Source organism: Corvus kubaryi, unplaced genomic scaffold (genome assembly GCF_017639235.1).
Source record: "Corvus kubaryi isolate FWS band 111438036 unplaced genomic scaffold, C.kubaryi_AGA036_p1.0 71, whole genome shotgun sequence".
NCBI lineage: Eukaryota > Metazoa > Chordata > Aves > Passeriformes > Corvidae > Corvus > Corvus kubaryi.
In genome coordinates, this window is record NW_024582059.1 from 9,057,503 (window position 1) to 9,078,169 (window position 20,667).

Genomic DNA, 20,667 nt, shown 5'->3' on the forward strand with positions numbered 1-20,667 from the left:
ATGTGTAATTTCTGCATTGCAACCTGATATGAAATTTCTTTGATATTGGTGTGTTTAGTGAAGGACTGTTGTAAAGTAGGGAATAACCTCATTTTATGTGTTTTTTAAAGACGAAAGGTTGTATTATTTCAGTTGTGTCTGAAACCTGCATACAGTCTATTTCTTCAGCTTTAAGTATCAGCTGCTCCTTCTGGTGTCTGTAATGGAACGGATGTCATGTTGTAGCTGCAGGATATCTATCTGGTAACAGTTTGTTAGCTTTGGTATATGAGATCATTTGTTTGGCAGCTGGTACTAGTGATTCCTTTGGTCATAGTGCTGAAATGCTTGGTGGGATCCTACTTGCTAAGCATTATTTCACAGCATTTGTTACCAGCCTGGCAATGTTCCACCTTCTGAAAAAGGAAAGAAAGCAGCAGTGAGCTTGGAGTCTGCTTGCATGTCAGTTTGTTTAAATGAAACACTCCTCGGAATGTTCTTGTGACCTAACTGGGTTTTTTCTTGAGCTTCTTGCAGTTTTGTGGAGATCCACACATCAATAACGCTACTGAGCACACATGTGCATCTTCATACATGGAAATATCCTTAAACATCTGTCTGTAAACCCTTCAAAAAGCATTTGAAAGAAAATCACTGTTTTATATGCTGTAAAAGGGCAATCCAGCCCACAGCTGTATCTGAGCATGGGGGCAAGAAAGGTGAAAGAGCAAGTCTAAACCATACACCATTTCACTGACAGCTGAAGGTGAGCCTTAAGATGCAGTATTTCACCTCTGTGCTGGCATTAGTCTTTCATCAGTAAAATGACCTAAAGAATAAGTTCTGCAGAAAGAGGTTTATTACAGTCTCACTCAAGAAAGCAGCTTAGAGAAGAAGTGATTGAAAGTATGGTCTTTTGACATGGAAACCACACTTCCAGCCTGGGGCTTTTTTGAAGGAAAACAAACAAGCCCCAAGTCCTCTAGTTTTGAGCTTTGCAGGAACTAAGGCCATTCTTCTTTAGTTGTTTGGATTTCCCTTCCCCTAAACACTGCTGTTACTGAACAACCTCTTGGTTTCCTCTAGATTTGCTCTGAGACTAGCTCAATCTCTCTTAAAGTTGCAAGAAGACACCCTGTTTCTTGGTTGTTTTTTTTTTTTTTTCTTTGCCACAGATGACTAAAAAATTGTGTGGAAATGTACAACCTATTGGCATTCTGAGAGGGGTGGATGTACCCTGGTTATTTAATTTAATGCCATGAAAAGATGCATTATTGCCTGACAGTCAAATCGGTTTTGCCTGTAGGTTACCTTATTTCTGATTTACAGGTAACTTATCCATGGAGTTCCATGCACTGTTTCTTAAACTGGTGTGCAGTTTGATAGTAGGTGCTTGATTCCTTACACTTAGGGCACTTTTGCTGTTGACATGTCCAAAACTGGGTGAGTGCGTACTGTGCCACATATTATGCTCAGTGGAAAGTGTTTTGGGGAATAGTAGCAGGAGAAAGCCTTGGAGGTGTCTCTCCTTGTTGAAAGCAGGAAACACTGCAATTTAACATGGTGATGCTAATGCTGTAAGGGAATACCTGTTGACATAAATGGCTTGATGTGAATGAGCAAATAAAGCTGCTTGGGGCTGAAAAATGTGGACAAGCATTCATAAAAGCAGAATTTGTAGAGAGACATTTTTAAAACTGATGCAGAGCTTTGTTGCAAGCAGATGCTGGCTTCATGTAAACTTAGATAAACTTTGTAGCTTTTCTTATGTAAACTAAGTTAAAGTTGCAAAATAGCTTTATTAAAATTTAGGGGAAAGGAAGGTGGAAGAGTTTTGACAAAAATGTTTTAGTCATTAGTCATCATGTCATCCCACTTCCATGTTGTGGGATGTAGGTGTTTCCAATGCATGTCCTTTAGCTGTTGCTTTGGTCTGAGCAGTGAGTAACAGCAGAGCAAATGCCCTGAGGGAGTAGATGTGACAAAGTAGCTGGGGTTAGGGGGGACAGAAAATGGAGTAATTTTTTTCATATAAGTAATTCCTTGTTCTGACATTTCAGTATTATTGAAATTGCTGAGGACTTGTTTTGCAAAGAAAATTCTTTAAATACTAATACTCACTACATGTGCTACAAACCTTGGTGATGTACCTGTTCCTTTAAGAATTCCTTCTGACACTAACAATCATATACTTTCATCCTGTACTTTGCACCTTAGTGATGTTCATGGGGAAGAAGTTTCTGAAGAGTAGATTCAGCTCTGGAGCCATGTGTTGTGCTTTATGATTTGTTAAGGGTTACTTCTAAGTGCACCCTTGATTAAGAGCCCACTGTTGTCTTGTATGCAGCTTAGATGAAATGTTGTAAGAAGAATGTTCTTAGGCTGTCCTAATTACCAGTATTTGCTATGTGAAGGTTTCCATGGGTACACTTCTTAGGCAAAAGATGAGGAATGCGGTTCTGTAGGGTGGTGGTGAACAGGCTTGCTAGAGAGAATAAGCAAGAAAAGGAGGACTTTGAATGGGTACTTGTGTGAAGACAGTAAATATCTGTCTGCACTCTTTCAGTGTGCTTCCTGTGATAGTGTCAGATTACTGCTGATCTGACTAACAGGCATGGACACGGCAGGTCACCTTTGCCTGCCATGAATCAGCTCCTCTGTGTGTGCTCCCCCTATGCTGCTTTTTAATCTTCGTGCTCAGGTTCTTCTCTGTTCTGCTCTCTCCCTGCCTTAACAGTGCCTTTCTCAAGTCTCTCCATTTGCCCTGTTTGTCTGGGTTTGTCACTCGAATACCTTAGTAATGTCATGCTTTAATATGCAAGGCTGGGATCACAAGACAAGCTACTGTGCAGGCTACAAGGCAAAGTGTTCTGAGGCACTGAGAGGACGAGCTTAGGAGCTCTGGCAACAGTGCCCGTGTCTTCCCCATGTCGAGTAGGGCAAGGGCAGGTGCGTTTACCTGACCTGCAGCTGAAATGTCTGTGGTCAGTCAGCACACTTCTGGTATTGCTGAGGTTCTTCGAATAGTACTGATAAACGGGCATGAGGGCTTTACATCACACTTGTTGCTGAGTTAAAACTGAGTCATGATTTTGCTTCCATGGACTGTGCTGAAGTGAAACCTGAGCTGTGTGTGATGTAATTACTGAATCAGTATGGAGCTTTCTCTGCAGGATGCTCTCACTTCAGTGCAATACAGCTCAACTTTTCTCCTCCAAGGTGCTCAGAGAAGTTTTAGGTGTGCTAATGAAATCAACTGTATTAAGTAAACAATCTGACAATATTTATTTTTCTAATAGAGGTGCTAGCAGTCTGCATTTGGTATTAGCACTCTCAAACTAGAAATCTGAACATGGTACTTAATTTTTTGTAATGGAATCGGGAAGTTTTTTGCAATAACAACTCTTAGCTTTTGCTTTCATTGTGTTTACTGATTTTTATGAAAGAAAACAGAGGCTTGAATGAACTCAGTGCTCTGAATTTCTGTGCAGAGTATTTGCAGTGAATTCTGAATCTGGATGTTATCCAACACCTGAAATTGCTCAGCTCTCAGGGTTAGGTTTGTTAATGCACAGCTCCAGGAGTACAGAAAATCTGAGCAGAGTACAGTAGATAAAGTTTTTCAAAGCCCAGAGAGAAGGCTCTACAAACTGTTGAAATCATAGTTCTGAGCAAGTTATTCTTAAATTATTATTTCACCGAATGTGGATAACTTTACAGAATGTAATATGATGTTGTAATGTTAAAGCCCTCGGTGGGCTGTAAAAGACAGTTATTAGAACTTTTCTAAATCTGCAATTCACAGAAATTAGTTTATGTTCAGACAAATTTTTGTTGTATCTTTTGCTTTTCTGTGGGAGCACACGAGCTTGTCCAACTATTGCTGAACAGTTGAGCGGTCGTGTCTGTCATATTTCCTTGTCTTTCCTTTCACATTCCCCCAAAATGACCTTTTCAAATCTTCCCATTTAAAAGTCTGCTCTCTAACTTGCACTCTAAAATGAGTTGTACTTTTTAGGACTAATCCTACTGTGGGAAAGCTCATGGGCCTTTTGTTTCTGAAGTGTCCTGGCTTGTTTAACAGGCCTGGGTTAAACAACCTAGAGGTGGGCAGAGACCTATGAGGCTGCAGGGAAGGAAGGTGCAGGCACAAGGAATAAGAAATTTGGTGCAGAAACTGCTTTCTCAGCTGTGCAGCAGCAGGGTTAGTCCATGCATGTGAAGATTCTGGTCTTGGTGAATGGCTCCAATGTTACAAGATGCTACTGCATTCTCTTGTGCCATGCTGGGGTCGGGTATTGGCTGGACATTTGTCACTTCCATGGTAGTGTTGGTAGAATAGGGCTGAAGCCCTCTCAGTCATGTCTGTGTAAAGGTCAGTGATAGAACCAGCTCTTCTTACAGTAGTCTGTGTTAAGCTGTCACACCGTGCAGGAATGGTTATGGAGGGCTAATCCTCAGCTGTGTTGAGAAGGCTGGAGTAAAGAGTAGGGATTTTGTAGCCACTTCAGTTCACTTAGCAGACAACCATAGTGACATGCATTTGAGATCTACTTGGTCTTGGCTTTTAGCCTGGAGGAAGGTTGCTCTCACGTGTTAGCCACTTAAAACAGCTTCACGAGTGCAACTTCTGCCCTTCTAACTGTTCAAAGCATTTCTAGATCACATCGAGTTAAAGAGTTGGGAAAATTAACCCTCTCTCCTTATAAAGGTATTTGTGAGATTTGGCTGTGGATATAAATCATGCTTACAAAGCACTAAAATTATTTCAGATACAATTCCAAGTTTGGGAGTGGGTAACACCTGATGACTTTGGTACTTGTGAGATGTGGGGATATATGTCAGTCACACCCTGTGGACTAGATCACATTACAGTTGAGTTCAAAAAATTCAGGTACTAAATTTTTTCTGTTCAAAAGTTCCTATAAGCAGTCTTACAGAGAGGGATATATTTGGGAATGCTTTTAAATGGAAGGAGGGAAATAACATATATTTGAAAACAGCTGTTTGTTTGTCACTTTATGGTAGCGCTTGGTGAAAATGCTGTAAAATGCTTATGTGTAGCTGGACTGGATAATGGGTGCAGGGGTAGGTATGCAAAGAAGACAAAAATGCAAACAGAACAATGTATTTTTAGTGAATGTCGATTTTTTGAAACAATCAACTCAATGAACCCATGTGCACACTGATAATGCATCTGTCCAATTTCTTTGTTTTTAAGCAAAACACATCTGTGTGGAGTACCAAAGATGACTTGAACCTCTGAATTAAACTTTGTTTACTGCTTAAAGAAATAATTCTGTATTTGTATTGAAATGTGTTGGCATGTGAACTAGAAATTTGATTGAAATTCAGTTTGAGTTTGGCTTTTTGTTTGCATTACTGAAGTAGTAAAAGTTGACTATCGTCTTCATTAGAGTTGTATCCTTGGGCCCTGTTTTGACAAAGTGAAAAGAAAGTGAGAGTTTGTATTTAAATTGTATTTAAATGAAGTTTTCCTGAATCTGTAGCTGTTAGGATGGCTCCTAGTGAGTCTGCTCTGGTAGGCTTCATCTCAGGAGTAAATCAGGTCTGTTATAAAGGATTTTCTTGAACACTGTTCTTCTGGGGAACGCTAAAGGAGCTTGACCAATTTTTGCCTTCTTATGAGGAGAAAGGTTTCTAATTTGTCTAAATAATTACTGCATAAGCTTGCTGACTGAAATTTGTTTGCATCTATCAATGTGCAGATCATTTTGTTATGGCAGGACAAGGATGCAACTGGATTTTCTGTGTGATTTTTAGTTTTTTGCCCAAATACTTCAGGATTGATGGACTGATACTTGGCAGCCCAATGTTAGCACATTACTGGGTGCGGTCAGCCATAATTAGGTACAAACCTGACTGGATAAACTTCTAAGTCTACCATAATATCAGTGTTTTTGAGAAAATGTTTGGGATCCTATGTGAGTAGTTTAGAGTGGTTGGCCTGCTTTAAGGAGGGGAGACTGTTTCATAACTTAATGACTATTTATACATTCAAAGTCCTGCGCAATTGGTGGTAAATAGAACGTAAGTCTTTAGCATAGTGGCTTGCAGCAAGGTTAGGTTTGCCCATGCCAGTCAGCTGCAGGACTGTGGTTTGGTTGGTTGGTTTTGTGTGTAGTCTTTTTCATTGAGAAGGTGTATGGTATGAGTGATTTAATTACCATGATCTTCTGCACATGGTCCCAAGACGTGATTCCTCCTTCCATTTCCAGTGAAACTTGAAAGCAAATATGTCTAAGCCTTGAAGATTCAGTTCTAGTTACTAGAAAGCTACTTTCTGTGCTGTCTGCAAGAGAGGGTTAAGGAAAGTGTTTTGGATGGAATAGACAAATTGTCATAACAACAAGAGGAGCAAAACATATTTTTGGCTATAACTGGTGAAAAATGCCGGAGCTGACGTTATATCCGTCTGTGTTATCATTTCATTCAATCTAAGTCAGGATTTCCTGGCATTCATCTAGACCGAGGCAATGGACTTTGCTGTTCATGCTATAGCAACTTTTGGGTGATCAAGCATGGCTTCTTGTGGATGTGTTCTTTCCCACATTCTTGCCAGTTGGGTAAATCAGTACATTCTCATAAATATTCAACTTAGTTTTTTCCCTTCCCTTCCTGATTATTGCAGACTAACTTTTCAGTTGCAATCTCTGTTTTACAAGGATCAAAACACATCTTGTTCTCACAACAGTTTAACATAACCATTTACAGAGGCCTCACCAATATTATGTTATCTGGTCAAAAAAAGCTGGGCTGCTTCAGCTCTCAGCACTGTTAGAGAGCCGCATCTGATATCTTTTCATATATTAGGAATTTAGGAGGTAATTTTTTTTTTAAGTGAAGTGATAACTGCTGAGTCTGTGCTTTTGGATTAGATGAAACTGACCCCTTCTGAAGCAGTTTCCTTTGAAAGAGGAACACGGATAGCACTTGCCTCTAGCCCTCCTTGAGAGTGTTCTTTTGTACAGTGGGAGTGCGTGTTCAGAACTACGACAAGAAATGGGGATTTGCAATCTTTCTGCGCCCCTGGTGAGAGTACCCTAAACTTCTGTCTGTAAAGCTTGAAAAAGTGCCACATCCTCTGGAGTTCACAAAGCCCTCTTGTGAATGTAGCCTTTTCATAGTAGAAGTGGAGGAAATTTGTAAAGAAATGCTGTTAACCTGCGGGTGTTTTTAGCTACTTTGAGTGAAGGTGTTTGTGTGTGTTATAGCCGAAAGAATATTTTTCATTTAGCTAGGAAATATTGGGAGGGGAATGTTAAACACCAGGCATTTTTCATATCTCTGTATCTATGTATTTACTCATGTCTAGTAAATAACATTTTTTCTTAGTAATTTTTTTTTCATATTCTAAAATTACTCCTTTGAACAGGGGGTTGAAAGCTGTATACAGATTCTTTCTTAAATAAAAAGAATAAAATATAGAATATAGGGCTTCATAGAAGAGGCGGAAGGAACAGGAAAGAGTAGGCAACCAAACCCATGCCTCAGGATACCAGCCCTAAGGTGTGGTGATGTCTGTCTTGGCCTGCTCACTTATGTAGGATATACAAAGGTCTGAGATCTGTCAGTACTTTAGTACAGCACTGCAACACAGTAAGAGCCTGTACAGTGTTATAAATACCAGATTCTGCCTTGTTTGCATTGTTTCTCAAAATTCACCTTCAGAGGTACAATGTGTAGTTCTTCCTTGTGTTCAGGAGAAGGTGGGGAAAGACGGAGGCAGGATAAAAGTTTTCTCTTAATCTCATTTTCTGGCAGAGGCAGTTCCCAGACGTGCCTTGGCAGTGTCTGTATTTAGTAGCTGTGTTCCTGGCCGCTGGCCCAGTCACATGGCGCCGCTGGAACAAGTGACATGGGAATGATGCATTAGCTGAGACCCAGTGCTGCGTGCCGGAGGAGGTGGGGTGGCCTGGCCGGCCCGGCCGCCTGTGCCCGCCTGCTCTGCAGAGATGCCGGACCCAGCACGGCGTGCTTCCGGATGGCTGCTGCCATTTGGCCTGAGCTGCTTGGCTCCAGTGAAAGCTGGAAGTCAGCTCTTGCCGGTGCCTTGAAAAAATAAACAGGGAAAGAAGCGGAGTCAAATCCTAAAGAGTGTTGAATTACAAGCAAATCTTCGGTTCTTTGAAATGATAAAGATCATCACTATGAAACAACTTCTGCAAAATTCTTGACTTCCTTTGGGTCAGCTGAGCTCTCCTGGCTAATAGAAGCTACGGAGATGAGGGCAGAAAGTGGGATGGAAGGGAGAAAGTTGGTTAAGACTGATCATGGCTTTCTGTGTGGAGGAAGGAACTAGGTGGTGGACCTAGGGTGCTAACCTTATTGCAGACTTCGCCTTTCTTTGTTTAAAGACCTAGTTTAACAAAACCACGCTTTTCTTAATGGTAAAACACAAATGCATGCATTTTTTCATGCAATTACAAGTCTTTAGCTCTTTTCTTTGCTAATGAGGAATTCCCCTTCTGGAGCTAGCAACTGAGAACGCTGTCTCTGTGCTATTTGTGGTCCTACTTCAAACACATTGTACTTGCTGGGTGTTTTCTTTGATTAGGGTTTTGTTTTGTTGTGGGTTTTATTTTTTTATTTCTACATTATTACTGAGATACTGTATGAAAGCTAGCTCCCAAACTTCAGATTTGTCGATAAGCCAGTGAGCAGTGATTCCTGATAACTTGCAGAGGTTGGGTTGTGACGCACTGGTTTAATGGGCTGCTCTTTCTGTTTGTGGAAGGATGGTGTGTGCAATTTATGGTGACTCTAACTTGCGCAGATCTGTTTGTTAGCCTCTATCAGCAGTGTGTGTGCGTCTTGTCGTTTTTTGTGCGTACCTGTGATGATTTTGCTTTGTAGCAACATAAACAGTGAAAAAATGCTTCCAGCCTTACAAAAATCCAGTATATTGTCCTTTCCTGAGCAGGGAATGTGTGGCATTCTAACTTTTCAGTGAACAAATATATCCAATATTGTTTTTCATTTCATAGATGAACATATAGAATTATGCTAAAAAAAAAAAGTGACCTTTCTGTACAGTGATTTGATACTGAGAACTTTATTTTTCTCCACCTGAACTCTTTCTTCAGGAAAATCTATCCTGAGAGAGAGCAGTGCTCCAAATAATACCTTCCTTCACTTGTTGCGTGACTAATCTGCAATGTATCCCGCCTAACTTGTGTGAAACTAGTAACTATGTATCATGCTTGAACAAGGTAGTTCATCTGAGGTGAATAGAGCTTTACCATATTAGGACAACTTTAAGTCATTGTGGAAAAGGAATGTGGTGTGGCATCAGCACAACTCTTCCATATCTGAGGTTTTAGAAAGAGAAAAAACAATGCAGGGTAAATGATTCAAATTAGGAGGGAAGAAGGGAACCTATGTCTTCCACATAAGCTATTCAGTGGACTAAAAGAGGGAAAATCATCATTAAGCAATCCAAAAGAGATTCCACTTCATCTTTAAACGTGTGTTTTGGCACATAATCCTGAATGGCTGGGTCTAGGCATTTTTTTGTGTATCAATTTTGCTAAATGTATGTTTTGCAAAAACAAATGCTCACTGAAACAGCAGGTATAATTCAAACTTTGTTTTCCTAAGCTTCTGTAGCTGCTTCTAAAAGCTGTTTGGAAAATAAAACCTTACAGGGGTCTCTGCAAATATTCTCTTACATTCGAAAACAGCACTTAAGTTTTAGTGGACAGCTGTAACTTACACAGAAAATTATTCTCAACTACCTTACATATATTTCTTTCCTCTTTTCCCCACCCCAAATTTTCTGGGTAAAGTGTTACCTTGAGTTGAAATAATTTAGGCAATTGTCTCACAGTGAAGATGAAGGACAGGAAATGACCTACAAACAGAGCAGGTGACATGCTGTCACATAGCCTAGAAAAAGAGTGATTAAACCCTGCTTCACAGAGGATTACATCTGCAGAGCAGGACACTTTCTTCCATTTTCTGTATTATCTACTTTATGGACTCTGGCTGTTTTGCATGTGTGGATTTATGTATTATTTTGTTGTTTAGAAACTGTTCTGTGGATTTTCAGTGTTAATTCTCCAGGTACTTCAGGATTTTTATTATTCTATGAATGATTACATTTACAGATGAGGTAATGTTGTGAAGCACATCTCTTTAGTGAGCTTACAGGAGTTCCTTGTTCTGATGTCTGATGTGAATTTGATAGTTTGATGAATGTTCCAGAATTTTGGTTTGTTTGGGGAAAAGGTAGGACAGAAGCAAAGGCTGTGAATTCCTGATCTTAGTCGAAGTGTATTATTTCACTTATTTCATTCACACTTAAAAGATAACTGGGAACACTGGTGTTTAAAGTAGTCTTTCTCAATGAGGTGAGGGCTATAGTTGTCCTCTCCTAAATCATTTGAACCACTTGAGAACAGGCTGAAGATTTCACTTGTTTGCCACACTTGGGAGGAGGAGTGACTGTGATCCAGTGCTTGTCACTTCTCTGGTGATTGAAGCAGAGCTGGTTTTTTTACTACTATGTGTTTCCCTCAGCAATAGAGCAAGTTGTTCAACCTAACCTTGCTCTATTTTTTTGCTTCACTTCTGTCCAGTGTTTAGAGGTTGGGGTTAACTGAGATTACAAAACCATTTTAAGGGTGCTGTGCTATTTAGCAGGTAGCACGTAGCACTAGGTTTTGAAATCTTGCTGTGTTTTCTAACTCTACTGCTGTATTTCTGGTTGACCATTAACGAAGTTATTTTCCCTTTTTAACCTGGAAGGGAAATTGCAGTAGGGCTGTCATCTTATAAAATGTCTAAAATTTTACTGATGGGGAGAAAGCCTATTCAAAGCTCATGTGAGATGTGAATTATGAGCAGATATGTGTGGATAACTTTTTTTAAAGCAAAGATGGGGAAGAGAACTTTGTTCTGCAGTAGAATTACCAGAGCCTAATGGAGCATCCCGTGTGTGGCTTTGGTCACTGCAATACAAGAAGGAGGACAACAAAGATGGGGAAGGGCCTTGGGGAGAAGCCGTATGAGTAATGTCTGAGGCCACTTGGTTTGTTGAGCCTGGAGAAGAGGAGACTGAGAGGAGACCTCATTGCAGTCTACAGCTTCCTCATGAGGAGAAGAGGAGGGGCAGGCACTGATCTCTGCTCTGTGGTGATCAGTCACAGGACCCAAGGGAATGGTCTGAAGTTGTGCCAGGGGAGGTGTAGGTTGCGTATTAGAAAAAAGTTCTTCACCCAGAGGGTGTTTGGGCACTGGAACAGCTCCCCAGAAAAGTGGTCACAGCACCAGCCTGACAGAGTTCAAGAAGTGTTTGGACAACACTCTGGGGCACATGTGTGACTCTCGGGGATGCTCCAGGAGTTGGGCTCGATGATATTCTGTATTCTGTGATCTGATTCCTTTGTTCTGTTCAAAAACTTAACTTGGTAACAGGAGTATTTTATTAGATATTTTTGTCATCAGTATTGCCATTGAATTATTTTAAGAGGCACATGACTATAAATTCTCATCAAGCAACTTGAAGTCTGCAGCAAACCTTTTCTCACTGTTTTCCTTCATACTTTTTAAGAAAAGCTTTTCAAAGTAGTAGTGTCAAGTTCTTGTCCGAGTATAAGCAGTATTTGTCCTTAGAAGTAAAAGCATTACAGTGCAGAATATCTAGTGTGTTTCTTGGTGTTGGTGGTTGGGTTTTTTAAATCGATAACCATATGGCAATGATGACAGATTCTTACTTGCTTCTAAGCTATATGAGGTTGCTAGGGGTTGTCAGATGACACTTGCTCACATGAGAGCCATTAACAGGGTGTTGTAGCCAGTGTTAGAACAACCTTGCAACTAAGGGCGAGTCACTGTAAAAGCAACTATGCTTTCTTTTTTTTTTTTTAAAGAGGCCATATGGTTCAGTCTTGTGACTACATAATTGCCAGCTACCTAAATCACATACCAGGAAACAAACATAGCTAAAGTCAATATTAGCTGTTGTATCTGCTACAGCTTTGCGCCCGGCTTGGTAGGAAAACCTCTGACAGCAGCAAGAGCAAGTCTACAATGGCTTCTGAAACCTGAAAGTCATGTCTGTTCTGTCTGGAATAATTGCAGGAGTACATTAGCTACAGCTGTCTTTTTGTATTAATGGCTTATAGAATATATGAAGATTGCGTTGCCTTTTTTTCCCCCAACTGGAAATTCAGCAGACTGTCTGCCTTTATAGCAAAGGAAGCTGATGGTAAATTACCATTGTTAATGGTTGATCGATAGCGAAGAAACCTGCTTGAGGCTGTTTCTCTTCAGCAGGTATTTAGTTTCTTTGAGGGAGCTTTACCAAGAGGATTTGTAGCTAAGAAAATGTGTGGGGGTACACCAAAAACTACAAATGGCACTGGGGGACAAGTAGAAAGAGCAAGAAACAACGATGTACCACTTGGAAATAATCTCTCTTGTACCAAATTGGATGAAAGAATTAGAAAGTCTTTGAGAGACCAAAGTGTCAGCTGTGCGAACAAAGTGACTAGACTGCTGCAAAACAGGTATGCATGTAACTTTTTTGATGTACATGATTTTTGACAAAGAAGGGACATTTTTATTTAACACTAGTTTTATAATCATGTGCCTGAAAGGCTATTTTGTAAATGGTTGAAAAAGTTCTGTTAGAAGCTTATTCTTGATGATGGTGCTGACTGAAACTCTAGAAAGTCTTTCCTGTTTGAAACTGAACCTACATTCTTGACTCTGATGTGTAAGATTTATGTATATGCAAACTGAGGCATAAAGGGTAATTGCCTTTCTTTTCAATTAAGGTTAAATAATCTTACCTTCTCTTTCTAGTTTCCTAATTAGTTTCCCCTCTTTTACTTTTTTTGCCACCTCCTGTGTTAGTGGGTCAAGGAGCAGACAGGAGAGAATGCTGTGAAGCGGGGGAAGAATGGAGAGGGGAACCCTCTGCTTTACTTGTAAATTATCTCTAGTTGGAACATTACATCAAAGTAATCTGAAGTGAGAGTAGTGTTTATTTGACTTTTGTGTTGTCCTTTTCAGACATGTGCCAGCGTGTCTCCGATGTCTGACTCTTTACAGCTATGTAACCGTGTTGAAAATACGTTTCAGGGTGGCTTTTCCCAAGTTCTAGCACCGAAGGGTGTTAGAATTAGTATTCTACATTCAGGATTGCTGATCTAAGAAGCAGGAAAATATAGATATATAGAGATGCTTCAGCCTGTTTGGTTCTCTAGCCTGTAGATGTTGCACTGAAGTAGTGAGTGGTTAGTCACTTTCAAAAACAGTTTAAGGTCAACTGAAGTAGTTTTTGAATATAAATGAATAGGTCACTCTTCAGTTACTGCATGCATGCTGATAATTATAAAGGTGAGGCAAAAGCTTTCTTTGTAAAGATCGGCGTTTGGAGATCTATATTAACTGAAAGTATTCATTCAGGGCAGAATGAGGCTAAATTTTTGTGACTTATTTCCAGAAACAAGTAAGTCTTCTTTCCCCTAAGTAAGAGAGATCTCCTTACCTCCATGTCTCATAACTGCAATTGAAGAAATGTTGAACAAGCCAAAGGAAAGTAGCTTATATGCAAGTGTAGGAGAAAATAAAGCAAGCTTAAGCTTCTCTGGGGACAAAACATTTCAGGACATCTGTAAGCCGTTCCAAACTTGTGGCTTTCTTTCACAAAATAAAAAAAATTCCTTAACATTTTAGTTTCTCTAGTAGACCTGGTTCTACTGTCCTATGAACACAGACAGCTTGATTTGGTTTATTTATTTTGACTTGAAGATAGTGTTTAGTAGTTCTAGCATCTTCCACGTACAGTAAAGATACAGTCTGAAGGTGAGGCTAGGTAAGCTGACCCACTCAAACAGATTGATGATGTTGAAGGAGCCACTTCTTCCTTTGATTTCTGGCATCATGCTCTTGTCCTTGTTCCCCTTGTTCTGGCCTTGGCCTTTCAAGTCCTTTTGGAACTGGCTTCCCATAGGGAGTCAGTTAGCTCACTAAGCAGACAGACAACTGACTGGGGAACAAGAAAACTCAATTAACATTCTAACTAGCCTCAATACTTATTTGGAATGTATCGGGAACGTTTTCTTTGTGCCCTTTCCTAAAGTTATGTAGTTTCATGGACAAACTGAGTTAGTGTAACTCATGCTGCCACCAAGAGGTGGAGGTTCCACTGCCTTCTCCTTCTTCCTTTTCCAGATATGTTTCTGATCCACTTTCATGTGCTTGGACAGATTTCTGTTGCTGCAGAGAATTCAGTTTACAGAAGGGTCCAACAATTACCAAAGCAGACACAAGTAACAGGAAGGGTCATGTAGTTACAGAAAGGGGTGAAAGGATATGTGGAGCTCTTACTTTTGTGGTTAAATAAGAAAACATGTTCAGTCAGAATAGCCACATTTAACCTGAAATGTGAACATATACACAAGCTCATATTAATTTAATTAATTCAGCTAATTTTTAAGAATATGCAGGACCTGGCATTGCTAAATAAGCAAGAAGCTGATATAGAGATAAGGAAGAAACATTTTAGGGTTTTGGTTTTTACACATGTGAAAACAGAGCTGACCAATGAGTCTGTGTACTGTCTGTATTCTTCAACATTCTTTTTAGGAGATGATTGAATGCTCCCACTGTCCCTGTTTTAGGGGATCTATGTTATATAACCTTGGTTAAACAGTAAAGGGTGGAAGTACTGTAAGCAGTGCTCATCAGCTTTTGTGACAGACATAAACATCTCAGTCATCTGACTAGTCTTGGGCCTGCTGCTGGATTCCATGTGAAAGTAGTGGGACTACATGGACTTGTATGCCTGTGTAAATTGCCTATAGATATGCTTGATGTTATCAAATGAGGATCTCTTCTGCAATGGGTAGGACTGCTACAGGAACTGCATCTGTAAGCAGTGGCATGATTAAAATGTAAGTTTGATATTTGGTTAGAACTATAAGAAGCATTATCTGAAATAACTTATCTAGATTTGGTTTGCTAGTCACATAAAGCTCTGTATGATAGATTTTATGTTATTTCTTAGCTTGTTGCTGTCTGGTACTAGAGAATCTGTTTGTAGTTCTGACAGATTGCAGCAATCTTTAGTTCTAGCATGTTGTGTGGAAAACGCTGTTAAATTGGCTTCTACTTTAACATAAAATCCAGTTCATGGCTTATACAGAAGCCAGCACTGCATGAACAACATGATGTTTGCTTTAGTGCATAATGAGGGAGTTCATTTGTTCATAAGGAAACCTGAATTCACACAACCCAGCCTGCGTGCAGCCTTGCATCAGTGGGCAGGTGCAGGGCTAGATTGGCTCAGTCTGTGTCTGAAATGAATCTTTCTCAGTTTAGACTTGCAGGCCTGTGGTCTGAAGTAGGGATGCTGCTGTGCCAGTCATGGAGGTAAATAAGGCTTTGCTCTGGCATAGAATTTAAGCTAAAGCCATAGAGATGTACCTTTTCTTTGTTGTTAAAGGAAGGAAAGACCTGCAGCCTTTTAAAGAAAACAGCATCGTTACTTGAGGTTGTCTGTTGAAGAAAGTGTAAGAGTAAATAGGTAGCTGTGTAACTGAAGAGGTACTGGGATATCTGATACTGAAGAGTATCAGATTCATGTGGCAGACTAGGATGAAGTGTATTGATGGCTCTGACTTCTCTTGCATTATGTATAACTGGATTTTGTAATAGCATTGCACAGGCAGTGGGCTGAGAAACTCGTAACAGACTTCTTAAACAGATGGTGTAGTTGCAGCTCTCTGTGCATGCGAGGTGTGTAGGATCTTTGTTGGGCAACTATCAACAATGATATCAGGTCTGGTCTCATGCAGGTTTAACGTAATGCTGTGACTGCCTTTGAAAGGGAAGAGTTGAAAAGAAATCTGCCTGGCACTCCTGGCAGTTCTGGAGGAAACATGTTACATACACATCAAGAAGTTTCCTCACTGTGGATGGCAAAACAGCCTTTAGCATCGTTCCATGATGGGGAACCTTGCATATTATGTACATACAGCATACTTGTATCAGAATACCTTACAGTGAAGGTAGGTTTCTGGCTCATTCTGTCCTAAGATGTTTAAAAATAGAATAAAACCTTCCAGATTGAGGTCTTTTGGATTTGAAAAAGATGCCTATTTAGGCTTATTTTTTTTTTTTAGCTACATAGAGCACAAAGAAGAAATTAAGCTGGCTTTACTTAAAATTATTTGAAATTCACAAGTCTGCAAGTATACTCCTAAAGCAGTTATCCTGATTCTAGCAGGATTTGATAGTGTTTACCTCACTATTGATTTATGGATGTTGACAGAGCATGGAATGAAAGAAATAGCTTGATAAATTCTAGTCTTTTTTCTATGTAGGGGTTTTATGCTCTTCTCTGTGCTCTACCTTTCATTTCTGTAAGGCACAGTTTGGGGAAATTCCTAAATGAAACCTCCTTTTGGGTGGAAGACCAGTATGGCCTTGACTGAAGTCTGTTATGCAATTTGTTAAACCAACAAGTATTAATAACAGTTGTACTCTCACCCCCAGGTGCAGACCATCTAGGTCAGGGCTGGGGCAATGTGACTGAGCATCAGTGTTCTGTGGCACTGCTTTATGCAGTAGTAGGTTTTTTTCCATTGATTTCAGTTTGTCAGCTACATAACCTGAAACGCGTTTTCTGTAGCTGAAGCTGAGACCTAGCAAATCTCCATGCTCTGATGTGTAGACTGACTGACTCCCTTTGGAATTAGGAAGTGAGGTTTCTTGTCATTGCTGTGATGCTCAGTTTGGCTCCTCAGCCCCTGTGGTAGTGCAGTGAGGCAGGTCGTGTGCTGTATTGTATCTCTGGAGAATGGGCAGATTCTGGCTTGAGAGAATTGTTTTGCTTCGGGTTGAATTTCAATGGTATCTTGCTAAATGTACTAAATTATTTTCATTGTAGTTGGAGATCAAGTCTCAGTAATTGATGGCTGCTCTGTAAACCCTGAAATGTCTCAGAATTGGGGAAAAAGAATGGAACAATATAAACTTTATCTATCAGTTGCAAGACTTAAACTTTGGGAATATCTTAACTTACATTGCCAGGAATTAGGTTTGTGTTGTTTAGAGAGGGATGAGAGAGGGTGTAAGCCTTGTGCCTTTGAAAAGCTGTAGTAGGGAGGATGGTAATCCATTGTTTTATTGCCACTGGGAGTATTGCATCAAATAGCATGCTTACCTTACAATAATGATGATCCGGGCTGTGTACAGAGAAGAGAATAAGAGTTTTTAAGGCCTGGAGCAGATAGCTGAGACAAAGTTTTGTGTTCTCTTTCTGGAAAATTTTGGAAAAATATTGGATGAAAATTGGTGTGGCTGTGCCTGCCTTTGTCAGTGACAGTGAGCTTAGACACTCCTTTAGAGTTCCTTTTTTGCTCAGAGCTATGTGATTTGCACTCTGGATTCTGTAAATGCTAAGTAAAAGATGTATTTGCCTAATACCTGTTTCTTCACTTAAATGAACCTGCAAAGTAAACACACTATTTTAACATCTCGTGTTTCTACTCCGTAGCTGGTCCTCTTCAGAGTTTGACTTGAATGAAATCCGCCTGATAGTTTACCAAGACTGTGAGAGGAGAGGCAGACAGGTCTTATTTGATTCCAAAGCAGTCCGCAAAATTGATGAAGCTGTGGTTCAGGTATGAAATGTTAATTTTGCTGTTGTCCTACTGCTCTTTTGTTTTCCTTTCCAAAAGTAGTTATTTTAATAGGACAGTGTCAACTTCTTAATTTTGTGATCTTTCACTGTGATAGCTGCAACAAGTATGTGTTAGATTTACAAAAAGCCTATGAACATATCTGCTATTTGGTATTTATAATATAAGTATGGTATTCAAACTTAATAGCTTAGACGAGATGTACTTTCAGGCAAAGAAATCTATTTCCCTTTAGACTGAGTATTTCTTGAACCTTTCTGATGTTTGACTGGGTTTGCTTTTTGTTGTTAGCACTAGCTGTGCAATCCCGTTGTTCCAGTGACGTCTACCATGTGTCTAAAGGTGCTTTTTTTCCTGTTGGTATTTGGATTAGTAAAGTTGTTGTCTTTATGTGAATTAAAACAACTTCACTGGCTAACCATGTTGTATTGTGTAAGCGTGACGCATGGCAATATATATGGCCATGTAAGTTTGATGACACATAGAAGCAAGAGCAGATGCTGTCAAGATGCAAGTTCTTTTTGCTTCTCTCCAAGCACACAAATTGGGGAGTAAAGCTTTCAGCTTGCTTAGGTCACTTTAAGAATAGTAAACCAGTAGTGTTTTCTGGCTTGTGGTAGTTTTGCTTGGTTTTTTCTACTGCCTCTCTGTTTCTCTTCTACATTGAATTATTTCAAATTTTTGTTTATTCTGAAGTTTTTTTAGAACCAGCAGCTTCATCTTATTAGACTAGCATGGTTTATTGCAGATCTGTATATATACCTGTATAAGCCATATAAGAAGTCAACTTGTAGAAATTACTTACAAAGTTGCTTCAAAAGCAACAATCTCTATTTCAGTCACACTGTAAATATGCCATTGTGCTGAATCAGTAAGACTGATGAGCATCATCAGCTGATGTCTGATCATCTACTTAAGAGCGTAAATGGGTCAGATTGGTTGTTAATCTTGCTTCCCCTCTTCCCCCCACCTCCCTCCCAAAATCAAGGTCATTACCTTGTATCTTAAAGTTGTTTTAAAACAAACAGCATCTTAGCAAAAACTACATTTCTGGCTTCATTTAAATACTCAAATTATTCCACTTGCTTTAATACTTTAGCTAAAAGTTAACTACAAAATGTCCTATCAGAAACTCTTTATGCAATACTGACATAAAACAGATTATAACCTCCCTCATAACACATGATACAGGCTGTAATCTGTTTTCTAGCCAGACACTAATCTAAGTACCCTTTTAAAACAGCCAAAGCACTTTGAATGCCATGCAAACACAGAGATGTTAAAAATGATTTTGAGTGTTTGGTTGTTACCAAACAGCAAAACTAAAACTTGATTAATTTTAAATTAGGGCAAAATTACTTTCAAACTCAGTCCTGTTTAAATTAAAGTCAAGAAAGCATGTGTATATACTGTGCATTTCTCTGAAATATAGTAAAGCTTATTCACATTGAATATTGAAATACACTGTATGTCTTTAACCTGTTAATGCCAAATGATGGATTATTCATCCCTTGTTTGTGCTGGCTGTTCTTCTGTTTTAGAAATCTGTTAATCATTTGGGGAGCAAGAGTTACATGCAATTTGAGTGATTAATTTTGCAAATGATTACAGGAATTGGTTTGTAAGAAACCCATAACCTCAGATTTTGTTTACATAAATTTTGGCAAATATTACAAAGAGTAATTCATAACAATTGGGAATGATCTTCCTGTGAAACTGACTAATTACTCTGTTTCTATGTGATACTATGAGAACCTATCTGACAGTGTAAATATGAGAGTAGTTTTCCACCTGCTCCAATGCTGGCATTCAAAAAAATATTTTTAAACTGATACATACTTTTTAAGCAAATAAGAGTATTCTTTATTTCTGTTGCTTTCCTGTACTTTAAGAAAATTCTTGCCATTATATGTTTAGAGATGGGAGTTCTTATATTTACTTCAATAGTTTTTATCACATTGTTCTGTTTTGACATAGAAAATGGCAGACGAGGCTTCTGTAAAGACTTCTGCCAAGAACTGCCAAGCAACCAATGGGGGCAACGTTTCTTCCCCCAGTCCCTCCATCAGCTGTATGCAAAATATCAAAGAACAGATACCGAAGTATCAGGTAATATCTGTTACTTTGTTGCTTTTATTTATCCATTTTACTGAAGAAGTTAGTTTATAAAAGCCTTCACCTAGACGCATTGAATGACTTCGGCTTCTGTTACATTATAGCTTAATCTGAACCTTGAGATAACTATCCTTAAAGGGTTGTCGAATAAGAGCATTTGTGGGTGCATCTTAACCTTTTGGTCTATCTTGGTCCTATCTTTCAAGGAGTTGTGAAATATATCTAATAGCATTTTGTCATAAGAGGGTTGTAAGAAGCACTATCCTGTTCTCTGTTCTTGTCTATTTATGGTTCAGGTCAGTTCTGAAGAAGCTGTTGAACATGTTATATTAAGAGTCCCTTCTGTCTGTCTCACTATAACATTACATTTTTAGGTACTCTGGCTCTTTCTCAGTAAAAGCGTTAGCATTTCACCTAGAAAAATGAAATTTGAAGCATGGATAGATTAAGGTGGAAAAAGAAAATAATTATATTTAACTGGAAGGTGATTTTCTTCAGAATTAACAAACTTCTCTTTGTATTTACTATTGATGTTCAGTCTTTGAAACAAAATAAGCAACTGGTCTGAGGACTGCATGTCTAAGTATAATCACAAACTATTTTCCAATAAAAAACTGTTTCCAAGAAGCTTTCTACAAGGGCAGGAAAGTTGAATTTACGTATTTGAATAAGGAAGGCAGTTTATTTTTTGGGGATCCAGACCACAGAATCCAGGTCCTGTTAACGTTTGCAGCTTTTATCAAACACTGTTACATGAAAATGTTGCTGGACATGACTATTTCTTTGGAAATGCAGTGGATCTTTTTTTCTCTTTCTCGCCCTTGGAAGTCCCCCTGGAACAAGGGTAGCACTGCTCATCTAGTGAGCAAAATGCAGGATTTCTTCCTGCTGTACT

The 20,667-nt window shown here is 39.3% G+C and overlaps 1 protein-coding gene across 4 annotated transcripts in view; it reads left to right on the top strand.

Moving 5' to 3' along the window:
• Window positions 1–20,667, top strand: part of FNIP2 (folliculin interacting protein 2) — a 50,839-nt gene that overhangs the window by 4,963 nt on the left and 25,209 nt on the right. For 2 of the 4 annotated variants that reach the window (XM_042049503.1, XM_042049505.1), the window contains exons 2-3: window positions 17,513–17,639; window positions 19,635–19,766. In XM_042049503.1, coding sequence (XP_041905437.1) covers window positions 17,513–17,639; window positions 19,635–19,766 — 259 coding nt within the window. Of the gene's footprint in view, window positions 1–11,986; window positions 12,513–17,512; window positions 17,640–19,634; window positions 19,767–20,667 lie in introns of those variants that run through there. The other 2 variants (XM_042049502.1, XM_042049504.1) reach the window with 2 other exon arrangements.